Source organism: Aulostomus chinensis, chromosome 23, assembly GCF_037954235.1.
Source record: "Aulostomus chinensis isolate RoL2024-O1b breed Wild chromosome 23, RoL_Achi_v1.0, whole genome shotgun sequence".
NCBI classification, from domain to species: Eukaryota; Metazoa; Chordata; class Actinopteri; order Syngnathiformes; family Aulostomidae; genus Aulostomus; species Aulostomus chinensis.
This window is the reverse complement of record NC_141342.1, coordinates 11,742,058-11,765,575: the sequence shown is the minus strand read 5'-3', so window position 1 is coordinate 11,765,575 and position 23,518 is coordinate 11,742,058. Positions and strand designations below refer to the sequence as shown.

General features: G+C 41.3%; 4 protein-coding genes across 8 annotated transcripts in view; 1 reads left to right on the top strand and 3 right to left on the bottom strand.

Annotated features, from left to right (window-relative positions):
- The window catches only part of syt5b (synaptotagmin Vb), a 4,854-nt gene extending 1,528 nt beyond the window's left edge, over window positions 1-3,326 (bottom strand). For both annotated transcript variants that reach the window (XM_086195879.1, XM_086195880.1), the window contains exons 1-4: window positions 3,177-3,326; window positions 2,177-2,380; window positions 511-686; window positions 321-419 (exon numbers count right to left, since the gene is read on the bottom strand). In XM_086195879.1, the coding sequence (XP_086052005.1) occupies window positions 321-419; window positions 511-686; window positions 2,177-2,375 (474 nt within the window). In that variant the 5' untranslated portion in view covers window positions 2,376-2,380; window positions 3,177-3,326. The remainder of the gene's footprint in view (window positions 1-320; window positions 420-510; window positions 687-2,176; window positions 2,381-3,176) is intronic.
- LOC147239558 (receptor-type tyrosine-protein phosphatase H-like) overlaps window positions 1-21,505 on the top strand; it is a 23,745-nt gene extending 2,240 nt beyond the window's left edge. The window contains exons 2-24 of one of the 3 annotated variants that reach the window (XM_086195874.1): window positions 300-470; window positions 9,596-9,747; window positions 10,665-10,779; window positions 10,857-11,126; window positions 11,242-11,496; window positions 12,085-12,339; window positions 12,928-13,182; window positions 13,766-14,020; window positions 14,606-14,860; window positions 15,636-15,899; window positions 16,460-16,711; window positions 16,798-17,028; window positions 17,152-17,415; window positions 17,568-17,661; window positions 17,747-17,797; window positions 18,088-18,169; window positions 18,272-18,362; window positions 18,449-18,519; window positions 19,076-19,210; window positions 19,381-19,503; window positions 20,063-20,223; window positions 20,320-20,455; window positions 20,589-21,504. In XM_086195874.1, coding sequence (XP_086052000.1) covers window positions 9,679-9,747; window positions 10,665-10,779; window positions 10,857-11,126; window positions 11,242-11,496; window positions 12,085-12,339; window positions 12,928-13,182; window positions 13,766-14,020; window positions 14,606-14,860; window positions 15,636-15,899; window positions 16,460-16,711; window positions 16,798-17,028; window positions 17,152-17,415; window positions 17,568-17,661; window positions 17,747-17,797; window positions 18,088-18,169; window positions 18,272-18,362; window positions 18,449-18,519; window positions 19,076-19,210; window positions 19,381-19,503; window positions 20,063-20,223; window positions 20,320-20,455; window positions 20,589-20,726 — 3,822 coding nt within the window. In that variant the 5' untranslated portion in view covers window positions 300-470; window positions 9,596-9,678 and the 3' untranslated portion in view covers window positions 20,727-21,504. Of the gene's footprint in view, window positions 1-299; window positions 471-9,379; window positions 9,748-10,664; window positions 10,780-10,856; window positions 11,127-11,241; window positions 11,497-12,084; window positions 12,340-12,927; window positions 13,183-13,765; window positions 14,021-14,605; window positions 14,861-15,635; window positions 15,900-16,459; window positions 16,712-16,797; window positions 17,029-17,151; window positions 17,416-17,567; window positions 17,662-17,746; window positions 17,798-18,087; window positions 18,170-18,271; window positions 18,363-18,448; window positions 18,520-19,075; window positions 19,211-19,380; window positions 19,504-20,062; window positions 20,224-20,319; window positions 20,456-20,588 lie in introns of those variants that run through there. The other 2 variants (XM_086195876.1, XM_086195875.1) reach the window with 2 other exon arrangements.
- Window positions 4,443-7,537, bottom strand: LOC147239559 (ferritin, lower subunit). Of its 2 annotated transcripts, none has more exons than XM_086194999.1 (5): window positions 7,408-7,537; window positions 6,679-6,782; window positions 6,360-6,506; window positions 6,157-6,282; window positions 4,443-4,998 (listed from the first exon to the last, which is right to left on the bottom strand). In XM_086194999.1, the coding sequence occupies exons 2-5, from the start codon at window positions 6,778-6,780 to the stop codon at window positions 4,849-4,851; spliced, it is 525 nt and encodes a 174-aa protein (XP_086051125.1). In that variant the 5' UTR covers window positions 6,781-6,782; window positions 7,408-7,537; the 3' UTR covers window positions 4,443-4,848. The 2 variants fall into 2 exon arrangements, with proteins under 2 accessions (XP_086051125.1, XP_086051126.1); XM_086195000.1 differs by lacking the exon at window positions 7,408-7,537 and adding an exon at window positions 6,897-7,342.
- Window positions 21,344-23,518, bottom strand: LOC147239557 (putative nuclease HARBI1). The gene is made up of 2 exons (XM_086195881.1): window positions 22,474-23,518; window positions 21,344-22,007 (listed from the first exon to the last, which is right to left on the bottom strand). The coding sequence occupies exons 1-2, from the start codon at window positions 23,159-23,161 to the stop codon at window positions 21,547-21,549; spliced, it is 1,149 nt and encodes a 382-aa protein (XP_086052007.1). The 5' UTR covers window positions 23,162-23,518; the 3' UTR covers window positions 21,344-21,546.

Here is a 23,518-nt window from a genome sequence, read left to right as displayed (position 1 = left end):
GCAAGGGATGAACAGAGGGTTCACACAAGCATTTATCAGTATGGGTTGCACGTGTTGTTGTGAACGGTTATAAATCAAAAATGTCGGTCTCCAAATATGGTGTGACAAAGGGATGCGTGACAATATCAGCTCATCACTGGGATTGACAGATTTTTAAAATATTTCAGTATTGATGTGATGGCCAATTCTCTGTAAAATGTTTAAAATGTTGAATTTTTATAGTTGAAATTGATTATTACTCCTTAATTATTTACTTTGTTGTTTGTTTGTTTTTTTTGATGATTTTTTTTGCACTAAAGGGAAAAAAGATGAAGACCTACCTGACAGTCTGTGAAGTTGTAGTCTAAGGAGAACTCCAGCTTCCCCAGCTTTTCCTGTTCCTTCTCCTCTTCCTCACCTTCCTTCTTCACCTCCCCCTCCTACGAGATTCACCAGAAAAACAAATATTCATCCTGAGGGGTTAAGGTCAGGTAAGATAGCGCCTCCATCATTTATCACATCTTATTGTACCTTCTCTCCAGCCTCTCCTTCGCCTTCCTTCGTCTTTCTGCGGCGACCCGTTTTCCCCTCCCGGACTTTCTTTGGCTTTTTCTTTTTCGCGAAACATTTTTTGAAAACACAGAAGATGAAGCACGCCACCAAAACCAGGACCAGCACAACAATGGCCGCCACTGCCCACATGGGAACTGCAACATAAGAAATTAAATTCATTGTGCACACAGTGACTACAATTATTATGGCAGAAAAAAAAAATCTTGAGTATCCAATTGTATTTGGATCTCATCTTGAAGGGGCTTGAGGCTGGTACCAATAGGGCGTAAATAGTCTAAAATCAATATATATCAGCCAATATTCCTTTTACAATGATCCCTGGAAAAGTTCTGACAAAGATATGTAATGGAGGCAGTTTTAAAATAAACTTTATTGTCCAAATTTGAAACTGCATCTTTTTAGAATTATTTGAAGGGTACAACAAAAACAAAACAAAAAAAAAAACACAAAAAAACAATAGTTTTAGTATCAGCACATGGACGAAATAAACACTGACCCTGAAATATTGGTCGCTGTCTACTCTTAAACACAACCCTCATATCAGGGGCTTTGTAGAGGCTCTGACAGAGAATTTATCAGAATGTTCCAGAGGATTTAAATCTTTCACATCTTGGGATTACATCATCAAAACATCCACTTTGATAAGTCAGTTTACTCCTGTAATCTGAAGCAGTTCAGTCTGTGAGCACGTTTTCAAAGCTTGAAAACAGATCTGAAGGTTTAATGCATGATACTGAAAAAACAAAACAAAAACAAAAACATTGGTTGTCCTAAAAATGGACCAGGGACTGTTTAGTTCATTTGGATCCCACAGCAACTCGTTTATCAGGGGGCGGTTAGCTGAGCAACACCCTTCTCCATAATCAGTTAATAACACACTGCCGGTTTGAAGTGTCACTGTACAATAGCCGACACCACACCAACAGCACTGCAACGCTCACAGTGCCTCTGCAGTAGACGAAGGGAAAACTTGGTTTTTCATTTGATCAGGCAACAGAGGGACACTTTGCCACTCAGTATCTACTGATAAAGCAGCCCTTACTTGTCTTTCAATTTTTTTCACAATTAGCTGTCTGGAGCTCACCAAGACACTAATGTTAAGCTTGAAGCTAATGGCTACTGATGGCTAACAGCAGCTACAGCTCCCACCCCACCCCAAAAAAAAAATAATTTTTTTTTACAAAATCTCAAGTATACCATGTGGTAAAACCCATATTTTCTTTCCCCAGAGTATGATCAGTAATCCACAAACACTTTGAGATGAGATAAAAACAAACTAAAGCACTTCTACTTTGTTGGTACCATGAATGATGCAACTGAATTCACTAGCTGGTTGAACACTGCTGGTTCCTAAAAGACAGGGAATTTGAGAGTTTGTAAACTTTAGGTTTTGGCAGTTTTTGTTGCACTAACTCGTGTTAGCTGTCAGTTGCCCTTAGCTTCAAGCTAAATACACATGGCCGGCTCTTTTGGCCCTCGAAGGGAAAAGATTTGGACACTCTTAGACTAAACTGGAAAATCTAACTCAATAGCATTTCAAATAATAACCATAATTTCTTATTAGTTTAACAATTAAATCACAATGTTTTCCTGACGATGCTATTTTGAATTCTTAGGTGCTCACTGGACAGTCGGCTAATCTCATTCATGAACTTGTCCTTCATGTGGTTGTAATCGTGGCCAGGGTGATGCTCTGGATGGGAATGCTCGTGGTGTTCTGGGTGGATGTGCTCATGATGTGCTGGCTCCGTTGCTTCCCCTGCTTCTGGTTCGGATGGTTCCGCAGCCCTCCGGGGCCGAACTCCCACACTGACCAACCTCATGTCTCCTATCAAAACAGCAGAATCAGTACAGTTATTTCCAATGTGTTACCACTGAGAGCTTCACATGTATATTGTGTTATCCTCCCTTGTCTCTGTCACAGTACAGTGTAAGAGCACAGGACATCTCTAAGCCAGGAGCTCAACATAGCTGACCCTAATCCCTCTGTTACTCTCATTCTTTCTGCTTCCCCCCCACCCCAGGACCCACATGTTTACCCCCCCCCCCCCATTTGTCCCATCCCCATTTTTCTCTTTGCTTTTTGCTCTCGTCACCGTCTCTGCACGAAACTGGATTTAACTGCTTCAATATTAATCCAGGCCCCCAGATCCCAGAGAGCTTAGAAAAATAGGAGTTGGTCTCCTGACTCAAATGTCCTCGTCTATACTCTGCTTCAGACCTGTCTAGAATAATGGCCAGTGGAGGGGAAGAAACCCTACAATATTTTCATTCCAACCCCCACACACAATTTAGACTGAACTAAATTTGCATGAGCTTTTCACAATTTTCTTCTTGCAAAACGTTTAGGTACAACATGATGCTGAATGCAATGAAAACATGTCGTCATATACATGAATAGCTGAAATTTCCTTGTCATTAAAAAAAAAAAATTACTCAGTTGAAATTGAAAGGGAAAATATGCAAACACTTCACATCAGAGTCAACACATCATTTAATAAACTGTGCTTTAAAAAAATTTTTTTTACAAAGAAATTCATCCAGCAGTTCTGGTTTTGCCGCGAGTCGCAGTTGCACTTGATCACAACAGAAACGTTTCAAAGCTTGTGCAATAATCATCTTACCTGTTGATATGTTCCTTTTTTAACTCCCTCACAACAAGGAGCAGCTTGAATTCAAAGTATATTTTTGTGCTGCTGCCCTCGTCGGACACTCACACACCCATCGTCGTTGACTCTTGACTGGCAGGCTCCCTCCGACTGTTTCCATCAAAGCTAAAGCTCTGGCAAATTACTAGAGCAGTGTTGTGATTTAATCCCCCGCCCACCGCACCCCTCCTCCCCTCCCAATATTAGAATGCTGACCACACATCTGTTGCTTTATGGCTCTGACTGAATCTGAATAAAAAGCCTTTTCTTAAACCTCTTAACCAGCAACTAAAATCATACATATGAATTGATTGATGAATTTCCTTATAAAATTCACTGTATTGATGACCCATGGGAGACCAGGATGTGTTTATCCATTAGACTGAGAAGATTGTAGCGCTTCCCGAAGCCCTCACTAATCCCCTCAGGCAATCGCCAATCTAACTTTCACTGAGAGTGGATATTCCCCGGCTGACTTTACCATTTTACTGTACGAAACGCATAGCCATGAATATTTAGAGCACGATGAACAGTAATCCCCCAGGCATGTTGCCACATATTTGCACCGCTGCATCTGGACACTCAGCGGCTGCCGTCCAACATGCAACAGCCAGCGACTGCTTCCCAATCGCCTCTTGTATAGAGGACGTGTTGTTGCACTATTATCTCAAACATTTGCTTGGTAATCAAACTATTGTTTACTTCAAAACAGAGATGCACCAATCCACATTTTTTTCAATAGTGATCTGAGAGCACAGGTCTTTTATTTTCTCAATTCTCACTATTATTGCTTTTGGGTCGTTAAAAGTTAAACTAAATGATTTACAGGGTTTACACACTTTTTAAATAAAAAAAAAAATTACCACCAAGGACAATTTTAATGACCATTCCCTAAAATGTCTTTTTCCACAAACAAATTCAAGTCTGTGATGAGCGATGCGCCGGTGACGTCCCTCTTTAACTGTAGCTTATCTTTGTTGAAACATAGAATTGAGTAAAAAGCCATGTGACCACGTTTTAAAACCGCAGGCTGTCTGGTGATGTTAAACATTAAGCTCCCACCCAAGAATGAGTAAGCAAAGTCCCGCTGTTATCTTTACCATGTTCTTTAGGTGAGAACGAGACATTCAGTTGAGGACAGACTGTATTAAAGCTGCATGATGGTCGGATGACTTGACGGAATATCTCGGCAATTAAGGCTAAACTGCAAACTTATGACCAGGAAAAGAGCACAAACAGAAATGACTTGTAATCATAGGTTGACTTTATTTTGTGTTCCTTCAGAGATAGGAAAATAAAATCTTTGCTGGTATTTTACCAAAATAATAGGGACGGTTAAAAGTTTGACATGCTGGAATGATTGACGCCTGACTCAACAGACTACTTTAAAATTTATTTCAACAGCAAGAAACTTGGTAGTTTTTTTTAATTAATATTTGCACCATAGTTGTAGGAGTTTTCCACTGGTAGAAGAGAAAATGTGAGGTATTTCTGCCATTTTATTGTAAACCTTTTCAGTAATAAAAGTTAATGAATGGATTTAGAGTTCAATGCAAAATATCAAGACTCCTTTAACGGACAAGAATGTAAGGCGTCTACGCCCTCTTTGGAAAAAAAAAGGGGCTTTTTCACTGCACTGCTGTGGCATCTACAGAGTGTGTTTGTCAAAGAGGTATTCTCCCATTGGGCCGTGGGTCTCTGACGCGGCTAAGCGAGTCAGGCTGCCAACATAGTCGCCCAGCTTCTTCACGGTGTCATGGCTGTCAGCAACGAAGTGCTTGTCCAGGAAGTCACAAAACTACAAACAGACACAGATTGTAAAACAATGTTATATAGAAGATCAAATAACTGATTAGATAGGACACAGTTGGAAATATTAAACTAATAAAAACCACAAATGTATTTTTGACATTGATGTTGCCCAATGCATCTTAAACTCACAAAAAAGGTACTTTTATATTCACCATCACATAGTCAAACACCTTTGAGGTCTCCTATGTTTCATCAATTTTAAACTGTTGACCTTTCACACATGAAGCATACAACCGGAGATGTCAGTCTGAGTCTGACATGTTCTAAAATCGTGGAAATGGTTAATGAGGGAAGAAACGTGTAGGAGGAAGTACATGGCAAAAAACTACATAGAAACTTGCTGGCATTCCTTAATTTTGAAAGGATTTTTATTAAAACCCTCGCTGACACAAACTCCTGAATCTTCTCTCTCACACTCTATCTTCAGTTATTTAACTTGTTTGCAACTTTGTGGAGATAACTGTTTGGCTGAGCCCAAATGTAAATCCTCAGGACTTGTCAATTGAGTCTGTGAGGGCAGAGACTGTTAGGTTGAATCTGAACGTTCCCCATGCTGGAATATCAATCACTGAGGGGGACTCAGTCTCAGAACTTTCCAGAACACCACACTGCTGTTTGGTTAGTACCATGTTAAATCTAAAATAATAAAAATGACCATATCTCTATCATTATGCGGCAGAAAATAATTTCAAATATATAATTTTAATATAGCACTGTTATATGGTCAGGCAATTAATTATGGACAACTAAATAAACAATCACCAAGCAAACTCTGGAAATCTGTAGAAAGTCAAAAGGAGAACTCTTGTAGTCATGATGAAATGTGGGTTCCAGCTACCCTCAGGAGTTGCAGGCTTCCTCTAAATAAGCTGACAAAGTCCTAAATCTTGCACAAATGGATGCAGCTTTTGTCCTGTTTCTGTATTTTCCAATTTAGCACACGTTGCTTACTCACTTATTGTGAAATCTCTGACCTCTCAGAGACGTAAATCTGTATTCTGGGGCCGGTGGGGCATAAGTCCATATAATGTCCAGCCTCTTTGATTTGGACATTTGCGCTCCAACATATGCTGTCGATTACGTCCAATTAAGTGCGAGCCTGAAGTTTACATGTGAAAGCAGCTTAATAACAGTCAAGACTTACATGAGGGTCGGTGTGGTTGCCAGCTTTTTGGTGTATTTGCAGCAAGACTGTGTTTAAGCCCTTCTGGTAGTCAAGGGAGAAGGCCATTGCATCCAGACCATCTTTCCAGTCTCCTCTGCTTGGTTTCTACAACATAAAAGTAAATGAACATACAAAAATTCCAATCAAAAAGAGAAAAAAAAATCCTACAACGATATACATACTGCAATCGTCTGGAAAAAAATACAGCCTCCCCGCATGTTCTGATACTCCAGCAGCTTCTCCACTTGTTCCTGCTCCTTTCTTGAACGCTCCAGGAAAAAACTGGAGAAGTTCTTCAAGGCAACATCATTCCTGTCAAAGTACATCCCCTTGAAGGGATGAGGAATTATATATATTTTTTAGACTTGACAGTAAACGAGTGAGAAGAGGAGACTGAATGAAGACAAAATAGCTGTGATTTGTGACAAATCAATGCGGGACCACATGCATTTCAAAGACAAATGCTGGTCAAAACTGTGAATATAGTTAAAGGCTTCCTACCAGAGCCAGGTAGGTGTAGGATGCTGAGAGCTTCACGTTAATTAGTCTGTTTATGTCCGCTTCGCTGTCAGAGTGGAAACTTTGCCTCACCGAGGACAGCATGTCTGAAAGACCAAACAAACAAAACAAAACAAAAAACACATAACCAGCTCGCCTTGATCGGAGCCAAAGTAAGTCCACTCAGAGCACAAAATCCAGAAAAATAAATACTTCATTACCAAATGATTCCTTCTCCGCCAGGTAGCTTAGCTTAGCTTAGTTTAGTTTACAACGCATCTGTTAACACGACCTCCGAAGTAGGTAGGCTTATATTTCGTCCCAATATACTAGCGAGCAATTCAACATCTTCGGTAAAACATCAGCCAGACAGTCGCCATGCGACATAAGACAACATAAAGCGAACAGCATTCAAGAAGGTTGTAACATTTGTCGCCAGGTGAACGTAAGGTTATGCATACGTTGGCATGTTTTGCTAGCTGTTATGATGAGATTACATTTCCGCGTGTAGAAATTATTTATACTACCGTTGCAGACAATATCTGCCGAACTAACTAAAACCCAAACTCCCCACAATTCCTTTAAACAGCCACTGATATCATCTTAACATGCAATCAATGTAGGCTGCGTCGTTAGCTTTCTGACGTTTCCATCAACTTAACAACACTTGACCAACATTACTAGCGTGAGCGTTATTACAGGACTTTGTTACATTTCTCTTTTGCGACTTACTTGTTAGTGGAAATCGTCCAGTTTGCCAGGACTGGTCGCTGAGACTGGCTTTATCTTACACACAACGACCAAGCTAACCCACCCACTGTTAGCTCGTTTATTTAATTTACACTCTTTGTCAATCTCTACCGCCGCCTAGTGGGTGGATGGTCGTAATTTATTATCAACTCAACCTACCGTCGTCTGAAGTCATCAAAACAAAAACGGTCACACATGGTGAAACCATAATACAATACATGAAACAATTATTAAGAATATACGACTTATCTAAAAAAAAATTCCACAGTATGTTTGGCCATAGCTTTGAAAGTACGAGTGCCAAGGAGCAGGCAGGTTAGATGGCAAAACGGTTTAGATTATTATGTTCAGTATTGCCATATAGGAAACAAACGGTAATATAATTCTGTTTGCTTAGTTATAACAGTTGTGCAGCAGTGTTTTGTTTGAATGAAGAAATTTGGGCAGGTCCAAAAAAATAATTGGTCCAACATATTTGCAAAAAATGTTTTATTAAATAAAATAAATAGCAGTAAAATAAAATAAAAGGGTGCCACAGTGGTGCAGTGGTTAGTACTGTTGCCTCACAACAAGAAGGTTCCAGGTTCAAGTCCCAGCTCGGGCACGGGATCTTTCTGTGTGGAGTTTGCATGTTAGGCTCCAGCCCCCCCGTGACCCCTAAAAGGAATAAGCTGAAGAAAATGGATGGATGGATAATAATACAGGCTGACATCATGCTTGTTCTTGCAATTTCATTAATTTTTGCATTAGAGCACTGTCAAACATGACACTCATGATATGAAACCTACAGTGAATGGAAAGTCAATGGATGTTGTGGAGAAGTAAAAGACGTGGTGGGAAAGAGGCCGACCAGTTAAAACACAATCGGTGCATGCAACAGTCTGTTGAAGATGCAGGAGGTAACCACGACAGTTAAACGACAACACACACACAACAAACACGCAGGGGCGTATCAGCATCAGCCCAGGAGAGGATGAGGCAAACTAATATTTGTATAGAAATGTATCAGAATGTATATTTTGTTCGTGTTACACTGACATTGATGACAGCATGATCTCCTATTTTCCTCTGGGCCTGTAAAAAAACTTAGAAAAAAAATTGCAAATAATTCTAATGAGTATGATTTGGATTGCATTAGATTTGCTTGACATTTGTGATGAGATAGCATTTTCCTCCCTATATTTGCAAAACTTGTTAGACTACAGATTCAGTACAACTGTTGTGTGCTATAGTTTTATCTATACCATTTACAGAACTCTACTTGCTGTTGTAAAAACTCATTAAAAGTAGATTCCATTTGCATTCAGCATTTCACACTTAAATTTGCATTTAGCCAACCGACAATTGTGACGCGTTCATGAAAATGTGCTCAATGTAAAGTTTTGTGGAAAATTGAAATCATTTATGGAAACTTTCATCGCCGTATTTCCTCATAACATCACTTCCCAACACATTTTTGAGCTTTGCTTCGTTATAAAAAATATTGTTATAAATGGCATTGTATTTTTCTGTTGTTGTAGAAGTGTTGGTCGCGCGTGCTGTAAACACTTCCTCATAGGTCTCAACCAAAAGGAAGCTATTCAATTGTAAATACCTGTAAATAAGAGAGAGCAAAGAAATGGTGAGCAAAACCATCCTTTTGGTAACTGAACTGGACTGGGCATTTTACATCAAGAAATTATTAAAATAACAATTTTATAATAGATTAAAAAAAATCTCCAGTGTTTGGAGGCTTTATCTTGGATTGTCAGATATTAAAAAAACAAACAAACTTTATTTTGCTATTTACTTTGCTTTCATTTTACTTTATTTTTATAGGCACAGAGACTTTTGGAAACATGTTAATCACAAGAAAAGTGATATTAAACTTTTTCCATGAGTAAACATGTAACACACACGTTTGAGTGACGTTTGGTGCATAAATACGGTTAATAAGGAAGTGACAAGCGGGCAAAGGTTCCAGTGCTCGTAAAGGCCAAAAGGAGAAGCAGTTATTTACTTACTCCCTTACAAATATGAACTGAAACCAGAGGTCAAAAAAGGAGGAAGCGATTTAGAATTAAAAGACAACACCGGTTGGATCAAGTTGGTCAAGGGTTGAAGCCTGAAGATGTCCATCACCTAACTTAACTATTGTTGTTTTTTTTGTTTTTTTTAATCAACACTCCAGTGGCAGCTCCGGTAATAGAGGCCCGTGTTGGAACTGTAAAACGAAGATTATCAGCAAGTCTGTAGTATGTCTCAAACTTAACAATGGAAAATTTATCTTTCAAAGTCGTCTCAAGCCACTTGCCACTGTGTATCTTACTAAGTCTACTCTGGGTAAGTCCTTTTCAACTTTCATTCTGACAGTGAGCAGATAGTTTGTTAGGTTGTGTTTCAGGCCAGCCTCAACAAAAGGAAACTCTTTAGTCCAAACCCCAATGAGATAGTCAATGCATGATAAGCACCACAGTTTAGACAGCAGTGTTGAGTATGCATGAATGTAATCATTTAAGGACACAGTGTTGAGTATGCATGAATGTAATCATTTAAGGACACAGTGTTGAGTATGCATGAATGTAATCATTTAAGGACACAGTGTTGAGTATGCATGAATGTAATCATTTAAGGACACAGTGTTGAGTATGCATGAATGTAATCATTTAAGGACACAGTGTTGAGTATGCATGAATGTAATCATTTAAGGGAAAACTGTAGCACAACATTAAGAAGATGGACTTTTATGCGTTTTGAAATATGACATTTTTTCTCAGAAGCCACAATCTATTTTCTCTCAACTTCCTCTGAGAGACAAGAACATGAATGAGGAAGTGACTCATATCAGTATTTTATATGTAATAACACACACACACACACACACACACACACACACACACACACACACACACACACACAAACACACACACACACACACACACACACTGTGTTTGACAATTGAGTCAAAATAATCCTTTTGTCTGGTAATTTATTTGCATACTTTAGATTTAGATCAAGAAGTAAAATGTGTAAAATGTGTGTAAAATTGCATTTAAAGATCACTTTTTCAAGGCTCCTAGAGGACCGTATTGGATGTAAAGGTCAAAAGTTTGTGATGTTTGTGTTTTGAACATGCTGCTATGATTCGAAATGCATAAAATTAATGCGAGATATGATTGTAGAGCCAGATAGGAATTTGGTATATTGTGAATTAAGTTTTCTTTTATTGTCTTTCCTACCATTTAAAAAATATATTTTAGAGTGCTGACTCCCAAACTACAGAAAGAGTAACATCATCAGTACCAGACACCATCGAAACAACAGTGCCAGAAACCACTCCACCAATGACAACCACACCAACAACAACAAAACCACGTAAGTATGCGTCGCTGTCCTTTGGAATTAGCTTGAAATTTTTTTATTTTAAAACTGTCAACTCTTTGTCTTTCCAGCTGTTGGAAATGTTGTCAATGTGATGGTGTTGAATCAAACTGAGAGCAGTGTAACTCTGAAGTGGGACAAGGTTGCCGCTATCTCAACGTATTCTCTGCAGTACTTTCAAGAAGGCAGCTTGAAGGAAGAGAGTATTAATGCATCAGAAGCAGGACCTGCTGTCCTACATGTAGCCGACTCTCTGAGCCCTGGAACAAAATACAATTTCACTCTCTTCACCATATCTGAGGGAGGTAACAGCAGTGGATACACATTTTTTGCTGTCACTGGTAAGACATCTTCAATTGCACCTGTACTTGTAATAGCCAGCATGTATATACATCAATATCAGCCATATTAAACTTTCTATTTAGAAACATTGTCATATCTGTCTTGATATTCCAGTGCCGTTAAATACAAATGAGTTCAAATCCATCAGTCAGAATGATACGAGCATCACTCTGCAGTGGAGGAAAGTGGAAGACATCCTCAACTACACACTTGTGTTCAACGGAGAGGACATAAACATCACTGCATCACAAGGACCTGAAGTACACCACACCATCCCAAACCTGACGAGCGGGACGAGATACAATTTCACTCTCTTCACTGTCTTTGAAGGCGTCAGAAGCAGAGGAGTGAGCCTCTCTGCAGTCACTGGTAAGAGACCTTCCTCTTTATTGCTCAGTAAGGTTATGATGCAGTTCTACAATAATATCTTGTGTGAAGTTTTGCTGTAACAAACACATTTGGCTCATTTATGGGTGAGAACTTGCTGGAATCAAACGCAACACATTTTTACTCTCCATCCATCCATCCATTTTCTCACACTTACCCTGTTAAGGGTCGGGGGGGGGGGGGCTGGAGTCTATCCCAGGAGCTTTTGGGTGTGAGGTAGGGATCACACTGGACAGGTAACCAGTCCATCACAGGACCAACACATAGAGACAGAAAACCATTCACACTCACACCTACGGTCAATTCAGAGTATCCAGTTAGCCTACTCCCATTTGCATGTTTTGGACTGTGGGAGGAAGCTGGAGTACTAGAGAGAACCCACACAGGAACAGGGAGAACATGCAGACTCCACACAGAAAGATCCCCTGCCTGAGCCGGGACTCGAACCTGGAACCTTCTTGCTGTGAGGTGACAGTGCTGACCACTGCACCACCGTGCCACCCAAATGTTTTACTCTCTATCATTCTTAAAAATGTTTTAGTTCTTTTTTCTTGTCTCTTTACCTCCCAGCTCCTCTCGATGCTGAGGACTTTAAATCCATCAGTCAGAATGATACTAGCATCACTCTGCAGTGGAGGAAAGTGGAAGACATCCTCAACTACACACTTGTGTTCAACGGAGAGGACATAAACATCACTGCATCACAAGGACCTGAAGTACACCACACCATCCCAAACCTGACGAGCGGGACGAGATACAATTTCACTCTCTTCACTGTCTTTGAAGGCGTCAGAAGCAGAGGAGTGAGCCTCTCTGCAGTCACTGGTAAGAGACCTTCCTCTTTATTGCTCAGTAAGGTTATGATGCAGTTCTACAATAATATCTTGTGTGAAGTTTTGCTGTAACAAACACATTTGGCTCATTTATGGGTGAGAACTTGCTGGAATCAAACGCAACACATTTTTACTCTCCATCCATCCATCCATTTTCTCACACTTACCCTGTTAAGGGTCGGGGGGGGGGGGGCTGGAGTCTATCCCAGGAGCTTTTGGGTGTGAGGTAGGGATCACACTGGACAGGTAACCAGTCCATCACAGGACCAACACATAGAGACAGAAAACCATTCACACTCACACCTACGGTCAATTCAGAGTATCCAGTTAGCCTACTCCCATTTGCATGTTTTGGACTGTGGGAGGAAGCTGGAGTACTAGAGAGAACCCACACAGGAACAGGGAGAACATGCAGACTCCACACAGAAAGATCCCCTGCCTGAGCCGGGACTCGAACCTGGAACCTTCTTGCTGTGAGGTGACAGTGCTGACCACTGCACCACCGTGCCACCCAAATGTTTTACTCTCTATCATTCTTAAAAATGTTTTAGTTCTTTTTTCTTGTCTCTTTACCTCCCAGCTCCTCTCGATGCTGAGGACTTTAAATCCATCAGTCAGAATGATACTAGCATCACTCTGCAGTGGAGGAAAGTGGAAGACATCCTCAACTACACACTTGTGTTCAATGGAGAGGACATAAACATCACTGCATCACAAGGACCTGAAGTACACCACACCATCCCAAACCTGACGAGCGGGACGAGATACAATTTCACTCTCTTCACTGTCTTTGAAGGCGTCAGAAGCAGAGGAGTGAGCCTCTCTGCAGTCACTGGTAAGAGACCTTCCTCTTTATTGCTCAGTAAGGTTATGATGCAGTTCTACAATAATATCTTGTGTGAAGTTTTGCTGTAACAAATACATTTGGCTCATTTATGGGTGAGAACTTGCTGGAATCAAACGTGACACATTTTTACTCTCCATCCATCCATCCATTTTCTCACACTTGCCCTTTTAAGGGTCGCGGGGGGGCTGGAGTCTATCCCAGGAGCTTTTGGGTGTGAGGTAGGGATCACACTGGACAGGTAACCAGTCCATCGCAGGACCAACACATAGAGACAGAAAACCATTCACACTCACACCTACGGTCAATTCAGAGTATCCAGTTAGCCTACTCCCATTTGCATGTTTGGACTGTGGGAAGAAGCTGGAGTACTAGAGAGAACCCACACAGGAACAGGGAGAACATGGAGACTCCACACAGAAAGATCCCCTGCCTGAGCCGGGACTCGAACCTGGAACCTTCTTGCTGTGAGGTGACAGTGCTGACCACTGCACCACCGTGCCACCCAAATGTTTTACTCTCTATCATTCTTAAAAATGTTTTAGTTCTTTTTTCTTGTCTCTTTACCTCCCAGCTCCTCTCGATGCTGAGGACTTTAAATCCATCAGTCAGAATGATACTAGCATCACTCTGCAGTGGAGGAAAGTGGAAGACATCCTCAACTACACACTTGTGTTCAACGGAGAGGACATAAACATCACTGCATCACAAGGACCTGAAGTACACCACACCATCCCAAACCTGACGAGCGGGACGAGATACAATTTCACTCTCTTCACTGTCTTTGAAGGCGTCAGAAGCAGAGGAGTGAGCCTCTCTGCAGTCACTGGTAAGAGACCTTCCTCTTTATTGCTCAGTAAGGTTATGATGCAGTTCTACAATAATATCTTGTGTGAAGTTTTGCTGTAACAAACACATTTGGCTCATTTATGGGTGAGAACTTGCTGGAATCAAACGCAACACATTTTTACTCTCCATCCATCCATCCATTTTCTCACACTTGCCCTTTTAAGGGTCGCGGGGGGGCTGGAGTCTATCCCAGGAGCTTTTGGGTGTGAGGTAGGGATCACAGCGGACAGGTAACCAGTCCATCACAGGACCAACACATAGAGACAGAAAACCATTCACACTCACACCTACGGTCAATTTAGAGTATCCAGTTAGCCTACTCCCATTTGCATGTTTTGGACTGTGGGAGGAAGCTGGAGTACTAGAGAGAACCCACACAGGAACAGGGAGAACATGGAGACTCCACACAGAAAGATCCCCTGCCTGAGCCGGGACTCGAACCTGGAACCTTCTTGCTGTGAGGTGACAGTGCTGACCACTGCACCACCGTGCCACCCAAATGTTTTACTCTCTATCATTCTTAAAAATGTTTTAGTTCTTTTTTTCTTGTCTCTTTACCTCCCAGCTCCTCTCGATGCTGAGGACTTTAAATCCATCAGTCAGAATGATACTAGCATCACTCTGCAGTGGAGGAAAGTGGAAGACATCCTCAACTACACACTTGTGTTCAATGGAGAGGACATAAACATCACTGCATCACAAGGACCTGAAGTACACCACACCATCCCAAACCTGACGAACGGGACGAGATACAATTTCACTCTCTTCACTGTCTTTGAAGGCGTCAGAAGCAGAGGAGTGAGCCTCTCTGCAGTCACTGGTAAGAGCCATGGCAGGGTTGTTTAACAGGATTGAATTCATAATGTGTCATTATTTGGCCACAGCAACTTTTTTTTTAGGGGAAATAAAGTTATTTGTTGTCCTCCTCATAGCCAGAATAAAAGACAGACAATCCCCCCCCCCCCCGTGTGTGCACGAGGGAGCACCACAGCAATCTGCTGACCACCAGTTCGCTTAGCACTTTGAATGGTAGTGGATGGGCAGGTTAGCGTAGCTCTGTCAAAAATCTTTAAATACACTTTTTTTTTCAAAAGTCTTTGCTTCCATTAATATACCTGGAGTTGTGTATAACATTTATTGTGGTTTATTATTATGAGCAATTACAGTTTCAGTAGCAGACAGTGAGAAACACTTCTGTTCCCACTCAGTGGATACAGAATCTTAAAACTTCGGTCAAATTTTGTAGACAACTGGAGGAGCGACTGGCTAACTTGGTAAATGAGAAAGAGAATGTTGACCTGGGAACAGGGAACAGACCAAGATCCTGAAACTTATCTACTTGAAGATTTTCAGCAGAGGTATGCTAACACTTCCTACGCTCTACCATTCATTTCACTAAGCTACTATAACTAGTGGTCAGCTGGTCTCTAATGGACACAGAGGAGAGAAGGGTATTTATCGTCTTTTCTGGCTCTGGGGAATGTGACAATCCATGTTTTTCCCAAAAAGTTGGAGTGGTTCGCTAACAGAAATTTCATTGTTGCCAGAATTTTTTAATCACTAAATCAAATGCATGTATCCTTCACCTCTATCAGCTCCCGATAATGTCAAGAAAGTGGAAGTGGTGACACAAAATACCAGCAGTATTACTCTGTTGTGGGACAAGGTTGACAAGATGTCAACATACATCCTACAATACGGAAACCAAAGCATTGAAATCCAGGACAGAATCTCTACATCGAAGTTGTTCATTATATATGAGGTGTCTCCACTCACTGCTGGCACGAAATATAGTTTCACTCTCACCACTGTGTTTGAGAGAGTCAACAGCACTGGATTCTCATTTGATGCTGCAACTGGTAGGTAACATTTGAGTATATATCTGAAGTCAGGCATTTTACAGTTTAATCAATAAATAGTGCAATTACTTATGAAATCTGTCAGGGTTTAGAAATGACTTTAAATTTAAAATCTACCCATGAATTAAACAGAAGGAAATGAAGTAGATTGATTGAATCACAGCAGTTAAACGCGACAGTAAAAATGCAGAAAACAGATTTGAGTTCAGAAGAATACAACAGCCAGTTTAAGGAGTGAGATAAATCCACACATGCACCTCCCTTGTTGTGCTGAAACATGCTCGCTTTCACTTCGCTCAAAGGATTTGGGCTCAGAATGGGCAAAAGATTTATTGACCAGTAATAAAAGCCAGTGATTACAGCTATAAACCCACATACTAAAATTTGGCCCTGCCATAGTCTTTTACTCACACGACATACTTAGGTTCGGCTGTGTTTTTTTTCTTCAAGATTTTAACTTGAATTACAAATCTGATACATCTTGTGTGCGATGTACTATGCACAACCTTAATAATTGATTTAAGGCTTTCTTTTTTTTTTTTTTGGTCTCTTTTCTTCAGTTCCTGCAATGGTGGCTTTGGTCAATGTGACTGAACGTTCTGAGTCTAGTGTCACACTTGTGTGGGAGAACATGGACAACAGCTGGAGCTACTTTCTCCAAATTAACGATGAAACTGTTACAGTTAAACCATCCTCAGATATCGTGTCACACACGGCCCGTCGTCTCCAACCTGGAACTGAGTACCCGTTCAACTTGATCACAGTGTTCTCTGGACTGAACAGCACTGTGTTTACAGGCTCCACATTGACAGGTATAGTCAGGCCTTCTCTCTGATGAAATCTAAAATGCTACTGAGTTCTACTTAACCCTTAAAGACTCTTTTCTCATCCATTTCAGTCATTAACTGCGCCAGTGTAGCCTGGCATGTGACTAACTCATCCATCCAGGGAGTAGTTGACGGCTTGTTCTCAAGTGCAACAGCCTCTAATGGATCGCAAACTAATACGAGTCCCGGAGGTCGCAATGTGTCATTTACTGGCCTCTACGCTGGTGCAACGTATACTGTGTCTCTTATATACGAAAATAACTCCACGTATGAGGTACAGTGTTCCCACATATTGACAATCAGTAAGTTCTTTTACTCTGTTTCACTTCTAGTTTCTGCTGTATTTATATAGTGCTGCTATGCTATTTGGAAACCTACATCCCATTTTGATTATAAAGGCATTTTTTCAATTTGTTGGTCCTCAGCTCCTCCAGATTTAAGAGCCCACTGTGAGAGCTGGGCAGGGGCCTACTCTATCTTTATTATCTGGGATAAACCAGACGGTGTGTGGACGGATGTGGAGGTGAATGTGACGGATGAAACTTACATGGTGAAGGCTGAAGAGGAACGGCATTTAAAAATATCTGGATTCCAACCTGCAAGAACATATAAAGTGTCTTTAACGTCACTGTCTGGGAGCGTAAGGAATCATAAACCTTATGTTTTTCAATGCTCTACTGATCCAAGGGGTGAGTCAATGTACTTCTCTGACAAGAATACAATATCTTCATGTTTTCATGTTGGTTATATGAGAAAAATCATTCCAATGACAATAAAACTAATAAAACTGTTGTTTTGTTGTATATCACAAAATATTCATTCTGAATTTAACTCCCTCCAGGAGTCATTGCAGGATCGGTACTCAGTGTCCTGCTTTTTGTTATCCTGATCTGTGCGGCTGTCTTCATTTTATTAAAAAGACCAGATATTATCAGGTCGGTGTTCATTCTGACCCTACTCAGCTTATTTCCCCCCCAAAAAAAGGTTTCTACCAGTGAGCTTCTTCTTTACTTCTTGCAGCAGAAAAAAGTCATTTATTTGGGGTGTGAAACGTTCAGCAAAAAAACCCAGGTGAGTTGAAGTTTAATCAAGTTCATCTTATCATCATTATCAGCTGATCATTGTCATAATAGTTTGATTCGCAAATTAAGGCAAATTCTGACAAGAATTAAAGAATAAGTGACCGCTAATGAAAAAAAATACATTGCATCTAGGATTAATGTCAATATTTATGCTTAAATATGCCTGCATGATCACTTGGACTACATATTATAAGTATGCATTGGTAACACTGTGTGTGTGTGTGTGTGTGTGTGTGTGTGTGTGTGTGTGTGTGTGTGTGTGTGTGTGTGTGTTTTCAGATCTATTCCTGTAGCAAAGTTCCCAGAACACTTCAACCAGTTAAACGCTGACGAACACAGAGGATTCATCCTGGAGTATGAGGTGCGCTGACATGCTGCTTCTTCATCTTGAGTACTGATCACTTTCATGAACATTACGTTTTGTCACAATCACATGCTGTGTCATCTGCCAACTTTTATATAGAGCCTGGCTCCGATTGGCATGGAACAGACACGGAATATAGCAGATCTCCCTGAAAACCGACGGAGGAATCGTTTCACCAATGTCCTTCCATGTAAGTGTTACTCAACAAGTGATCCAGATCCATCCCCTGGTGTCAGCTGCTGCAATGGAAAAGCACCTTCCCTCTCTTCACCCTAGACGACTGGTGCCGAGTGAAGCTATCGAATCTCAGTGTGACTTCGGATTACATCAATGCCAGTTACATTCCGGTAGGTATGACCGACGTCTTCTAACCAGCCAATAGGACTGCACCATCATGCTTGAAGTGACAAACTAATGAGCGCTAAATGTGAGCAAACGGGTGGTTAACATAGAGGCTGAATAGGAAGTTGTGGAGTTGTGGCGGCCTGTACGTTGTGCCGTCCAGCTCATACCATGACTGTGTTCATGCCTGGTGTCATCTTCTCCTCCTACCTCTAGAGCGACAATAGAACTGGGCTGATGTCGTTTAACTCTTCTGTACTGATGGTGATGGACACAGTGTAGCCGGCAATTCAGTAGCCATGTCAACAGTCTGCATAATCAAATCATAGTTCACAGTTTGCTATAAACGTTTTCGACATCTCACAGTCTGTTGGAGGCTTCAGATGAAACACAAAGAGAGTTTGGAATCAAAATTGGTTTGATTTTTGGATATAGCTCTTCAGTTCAAAATGGAAGACAATGACATGCACCAATGATGTAATAGGACGACCAATTACCGTCCGCTTCTTGTTAATTTAAAGTTCTTAGGCTGGATTGTCATCCCTATCAATTGTACTTCAGGGTTACAACAGCACACATGAGTACATTGCCACCCAGGGTCCTCTGCCCTCCACAGTCAATGATTTCTGGAGGATGATTTGGGAACAAAGAGTGAAACGAATCGTCATGGTAACAAACTGTAACGAGGGAGGACGGGTGAGTCTTATTGTTTTTATCACCACATTGCAGTAGAATTGCAGAGTGAGCTGCTGAGAGAAACTTGATTGTATTATTTCTCATACTTCTTTTGCTGCCTCACACGGCTGATACATCCACTCCTTTAGCTGGTCCTACAGCTACTTTCAACCAAATTTTCCTTTTTCTAGACAAAGTGTGAGTGTTACTGGCCTTCCCCCGGCCATCCTGGCCTTCATGGAGAGCTAGTGGTCACCTTCGTATCCGAACAGGAAGAGCAGCACTGGACACTGAGGGAATTTAGGATGAAACACGTATGTAACATCCCTAAAAACTCAGTGATGTCATTTATGAGGCCGAATATAAGTATACCTCCAAGTCACAAAACAAAGTGAATGTCAAACTGTCAAAGCACAAGTAATAATTTCAAATATTTTAAAAATATGAAATGACACTGAGCAATAAAAAAATTAAAGCAACACTTAAGGGTTCTAAACAACACTATTGTTCAATATTTTAACACAAAAACCTCCTCTTATATTTTTTATGAAAAACATTGCTATGGACCATTTTAGTTGCATTTTAGTACCGTCTTGTATTTTAGAATAATATTTTAATACAAAAAAATATATCAATCTACTTCAACATATTCCATGTCATGTGACCCAGTTATTCCATATCAATATTAAAAGTAAATTTTTGCTACATGTAACAAATAAGACATGCTGTTTTACTGTGTGCTGTATTTAAGTGTCTTATTTCTCCAGTAAACTAATATTCAGTGTCATGGAAGCTACCGGAAACAAATTAAAATTCAAGCAACAACTCCTGACTGGTGGGTTTGTTTATGACTTTTCTGACTCCTCTGTACAGAGCGACACGTCGGAGGAGAGGATAGTGAAACATTTCCACTTCACTGCCTGGCCCGATCACGGAGTCCCACAGGGCACCAACATCCTCATCCAGTTCAGACAGCTGGTGCGACATCACATAGAACAAGAGGAAGCTGAAGCGCCCACCGTGGTTCACTGCAGGTACCGAATCACAGCTTGATGACAGCCAACCACTGAGACAGGAAGTCTGCACCGGATCCATCTAATCACTGCTGTTTCGTGTTTGTGTTTTCGTAGCGCCGGCGTGGGGAGGACGGGCACCATTATTGCCTTGGATGTGCTGCTTCAGCAGTTAGACAGAGAAAAACAAGTGGGCATCCACACCTTTGTCCACAAGATGAGACTGAGGCGACCGTACATGGTGCAAACGAAGGTAAAACTGATCACGGAACTGCTTTAGCCCACTGCGGTTTACTGCATTCAAAGATTACCAGAATAGCACGTTCATTTGCACGTGACACCTGAGTTCTGCTTTTCAAATAACCCACAACTCTCCCTCCTGTCAGTGCCAGTATGTGTTCCTGCACCAGTGCATCATGGACTGTCTAGCGACAGACACGACTGAAGAGAACATATATGAGAACGACAACATGATATATGTTAACGCCACTGCACTGAGAGAGTTTCATAGAGGGGAAAACTGAAGCGGCTGGTGATTGTGTGTCACTCTGGCACAAGGGGGCAGTAGACCGACCTTACCACTCTGACACATTTCAGCAATTTCATTCTGTCAATCAAAGATTATCACCATATTAGTGTTAAGATGTACATCCACTGGCAAACTTAAGTTCTGGATTATGGCTCATGCTGAGAAAGTTAGCATTTCCTAGCTTGTTCAGAAGACCTACAAACTATACCTTTAAAAACCAAAATGACTTAACAAGCTTGTCAGCTCTGCACTGCAATAATTTATGCACTTGAGGACTCTCCACATTTTTTGGAAATATTCTTATTTGCCGTTCTCAGCAAAGCCAGACAACAAAATATTTACTCCTATTTGCACTTGACTGCTATTTAGCTTGGCACAACAAATGGCAGCTGCTGGGCAACTTAGCATAGTTGTCAAAGTTGAGATCCTCCTTTAAATCCCAAAGTCAATGCTGTCTTTTTTTTTAATTGTCTGTACAAAATTAAAAAAAAAATATATATTTAAGTCATATTTACTGTCAAGGTACAATTTTATTTAACTTAATTTCTTCCTCTTCTGTGTGTGTATGTGTATTATTTTATCATCCCACAAGGGTATGACACTCCAGATGACCAAAGAATGTTTAAAAAAGAATAACCATAAGAAATGGAGGTAGACAATATTTTCTATTTGTACAATAAAATATCTTTAATAACACAAAACTGGCTGAACTGACTGTTTTAACAGAAACGAACAGCAAAACAAAACCTAAACAAGACCGGCAACTTCCTTCGTCCTGTTTGCATTGTAAACTAGTTTTTGATTCAGTTTCAGTGTCACTCTGGCGAAGCTTCATCCGCTTCCTGCTTTGTCTCCTCTGTGATACTGTTACTCTGTGTGTCCTCTTGACCGCTGGACTCATCGGAGAAGTGACCGTCGATGAGATCCTGCCTGGCTTTCAGAGCCTCGGGGCTGATTTCTACCGCCACGGAACGCTGCTTCCCGGGATTAATCCATTCAATTTTACTCTGCGAAGGCGGGAGAGGAACGGAGAACTTCTTTGCAATGTTGTGCAGGACGCTGCACGCTTTTATAATGTTGGACTTTTTAGCCAGAGAGCCTTCTTGGGCAAAACCAAGTTGCATCAGGCACTTGAAACGTGTCTTCATGGAGCAAAGGGTTGACTGCATGACATAGAGGATCTTGCCGTGGGCCTCGTTGAAGTTCTGCTCCTTTTTATTTGCAGGATCAGACACAGGAGTCAGGACATGTTTACTTAAGAAGTAGCCTCGGCCTCCTTTAGAAGACAGACAAGAAGATTTGATGAATACAGAATCAGAAGAGCGAAAACTTGGAAGTTGAACATGAAACTGAAAAACCTTAAGATCGAACTTACAGTACGTGTTGTGGGTGCCTTTGCGGATTTATTTATTTATTTTTTATTTTGAAGTCAAGTCTGTATAATGCACTATTATTAGCAATTATTAAAAAAAACAACAACAACTACTTTTATGTCCAAGCAGTGCATTACAAGCTTTTTGTCAAGCATTTGCATGAGTGAGCGAACAACAGACTGCTGTTTGTAATCACGTTAAATGGGTGTAGTTAAAAAAGTGATACAATCATGTGTTTTATCTTGTTGTATACGAACATTTGGACACATGGCGGAAGCCGGCAGCACCAGTGCTGTTGAATTAATTGCTGAGGAAGTCGGTGAGTGTGCATGATCCCTTGTTTCATGTTCGCACTGCATTTTGAATTACCTACGACCCAGTACGGCCCGTGCAGCTCGTCCTCTATCTCTCGTCCTTTGAACGATGAGTCCCACAAGTCCTGCTCGCACGTGCTGCCCACACAACACTTCTCAACACTCAGTATGTTGCTGTCAGAGTCACAGATGATCTGGCTGACCACTGACGTGTAACCCATGGAGTTAACAAAGGAACGGAAGGTGTCCTTCTCATAAGGCGACGCTCTGATCTTGAAGTGGGCCGGAGCCAGGATGCCCAGCACCCCTGGGATCCCGCTGAGTGCCTCAATACTGGAAGCCACATTTGCTCTGGCTTCCTGGGTCAGAGGGAAAGAGATAAACTGGTCCGACATGCCTGCGATGACCCCTGAGACCATGCAGATGATAGCGGGGCAGTCAGTCTGGGCCAGTCCGAGTCTCCGCAGGATCACAGCCGCGGAGAGTCCGTGAGCGTAGTAGTTCAGTGTTACCATAACCATGGCGTCCACGGACAAGCCGGGTTTCTTCAGAGCCACTTTCTTCATACGGATCCGGACGGTATCAGTGATAAAAGTGATGCAGGGTCGACTGAGGTTGAACAACTGGAACAAAGTTTCATCGTCGAATTCGTCAAAACAGCTCGGAGAATCAGAGTCGTCCGATCCTCCGTGTCCCAGGAGCTGCTCCTGCACCGCCAACCACACCGGTAGAGCAAAGGCCATCTAGTCGCCTAGGATGTTCGGTTAAATGCCCATGAGATGCGGGCAACGAAGCTCGCTGAATGGACGTAAACAGTAGCGAGGAGCACGGAAGCGCTCGTCTTCTTCTCTTTGGCAGCAGGCTACTAAACGGCGCGTTGTCGCCCCCCGGTGGACGTAAGTATGAATATATAGAACGTGAATCATCGAAAACCAAATAAAACTCATTAAATAACTTGAATAAACGAATGCTGTCATTTTTATGTAAAAGAAAAATTCCAATTTTTTTCATTATTATCAATAGCGCATTGTTTTAGCTCCTGCTTCTTTTACAGGGGGTATGTTGTCTTTCCTCTTTGGGGAATTGACTCATCTGTTGAC

Excerpts from the sequence above, each read along its gene's own strand:
- LOC147239559 (XM_086194999.1), bottom strand. The coding sequence starts at position 6,780 with ATGCTGTCCTCGGTGAGGCAAAGTTTCCACTCTGACAGCGAAGCGGAC. Across the intron at positions 6,507-6,678 it reads CCTACACCTACCTGGCTCTG|GGGATGTACTTTGACAGGAA; the intron begins GTAGGAAGCCTT and ends CATCCCTTCAAG. Across the intron at positions 4,999-6,156 it reads GCAACCACACCGACCCTCAT|TTTTGTGACTTCCTGGACAA; the intron begins GTAAGTCTTGAC and ends GTCTGTTTGTAG.
- LOC147239557 (XM_086195881.1), bottom strand. The coding sequence starts at position 23,161 with ATGGCCTTTGCTCTACCGGTGTGGTTGGCGGTGCAGGAGCAGCTCCTG. Across the intron at positions 22,008-22,473 it reads CGGGCCGTACTGGGTCGTAG|GAGGCCGAGGCTACTTCTTA; the intron begins GTAATTCAAAAT and ends TGTCTTCTAAAG.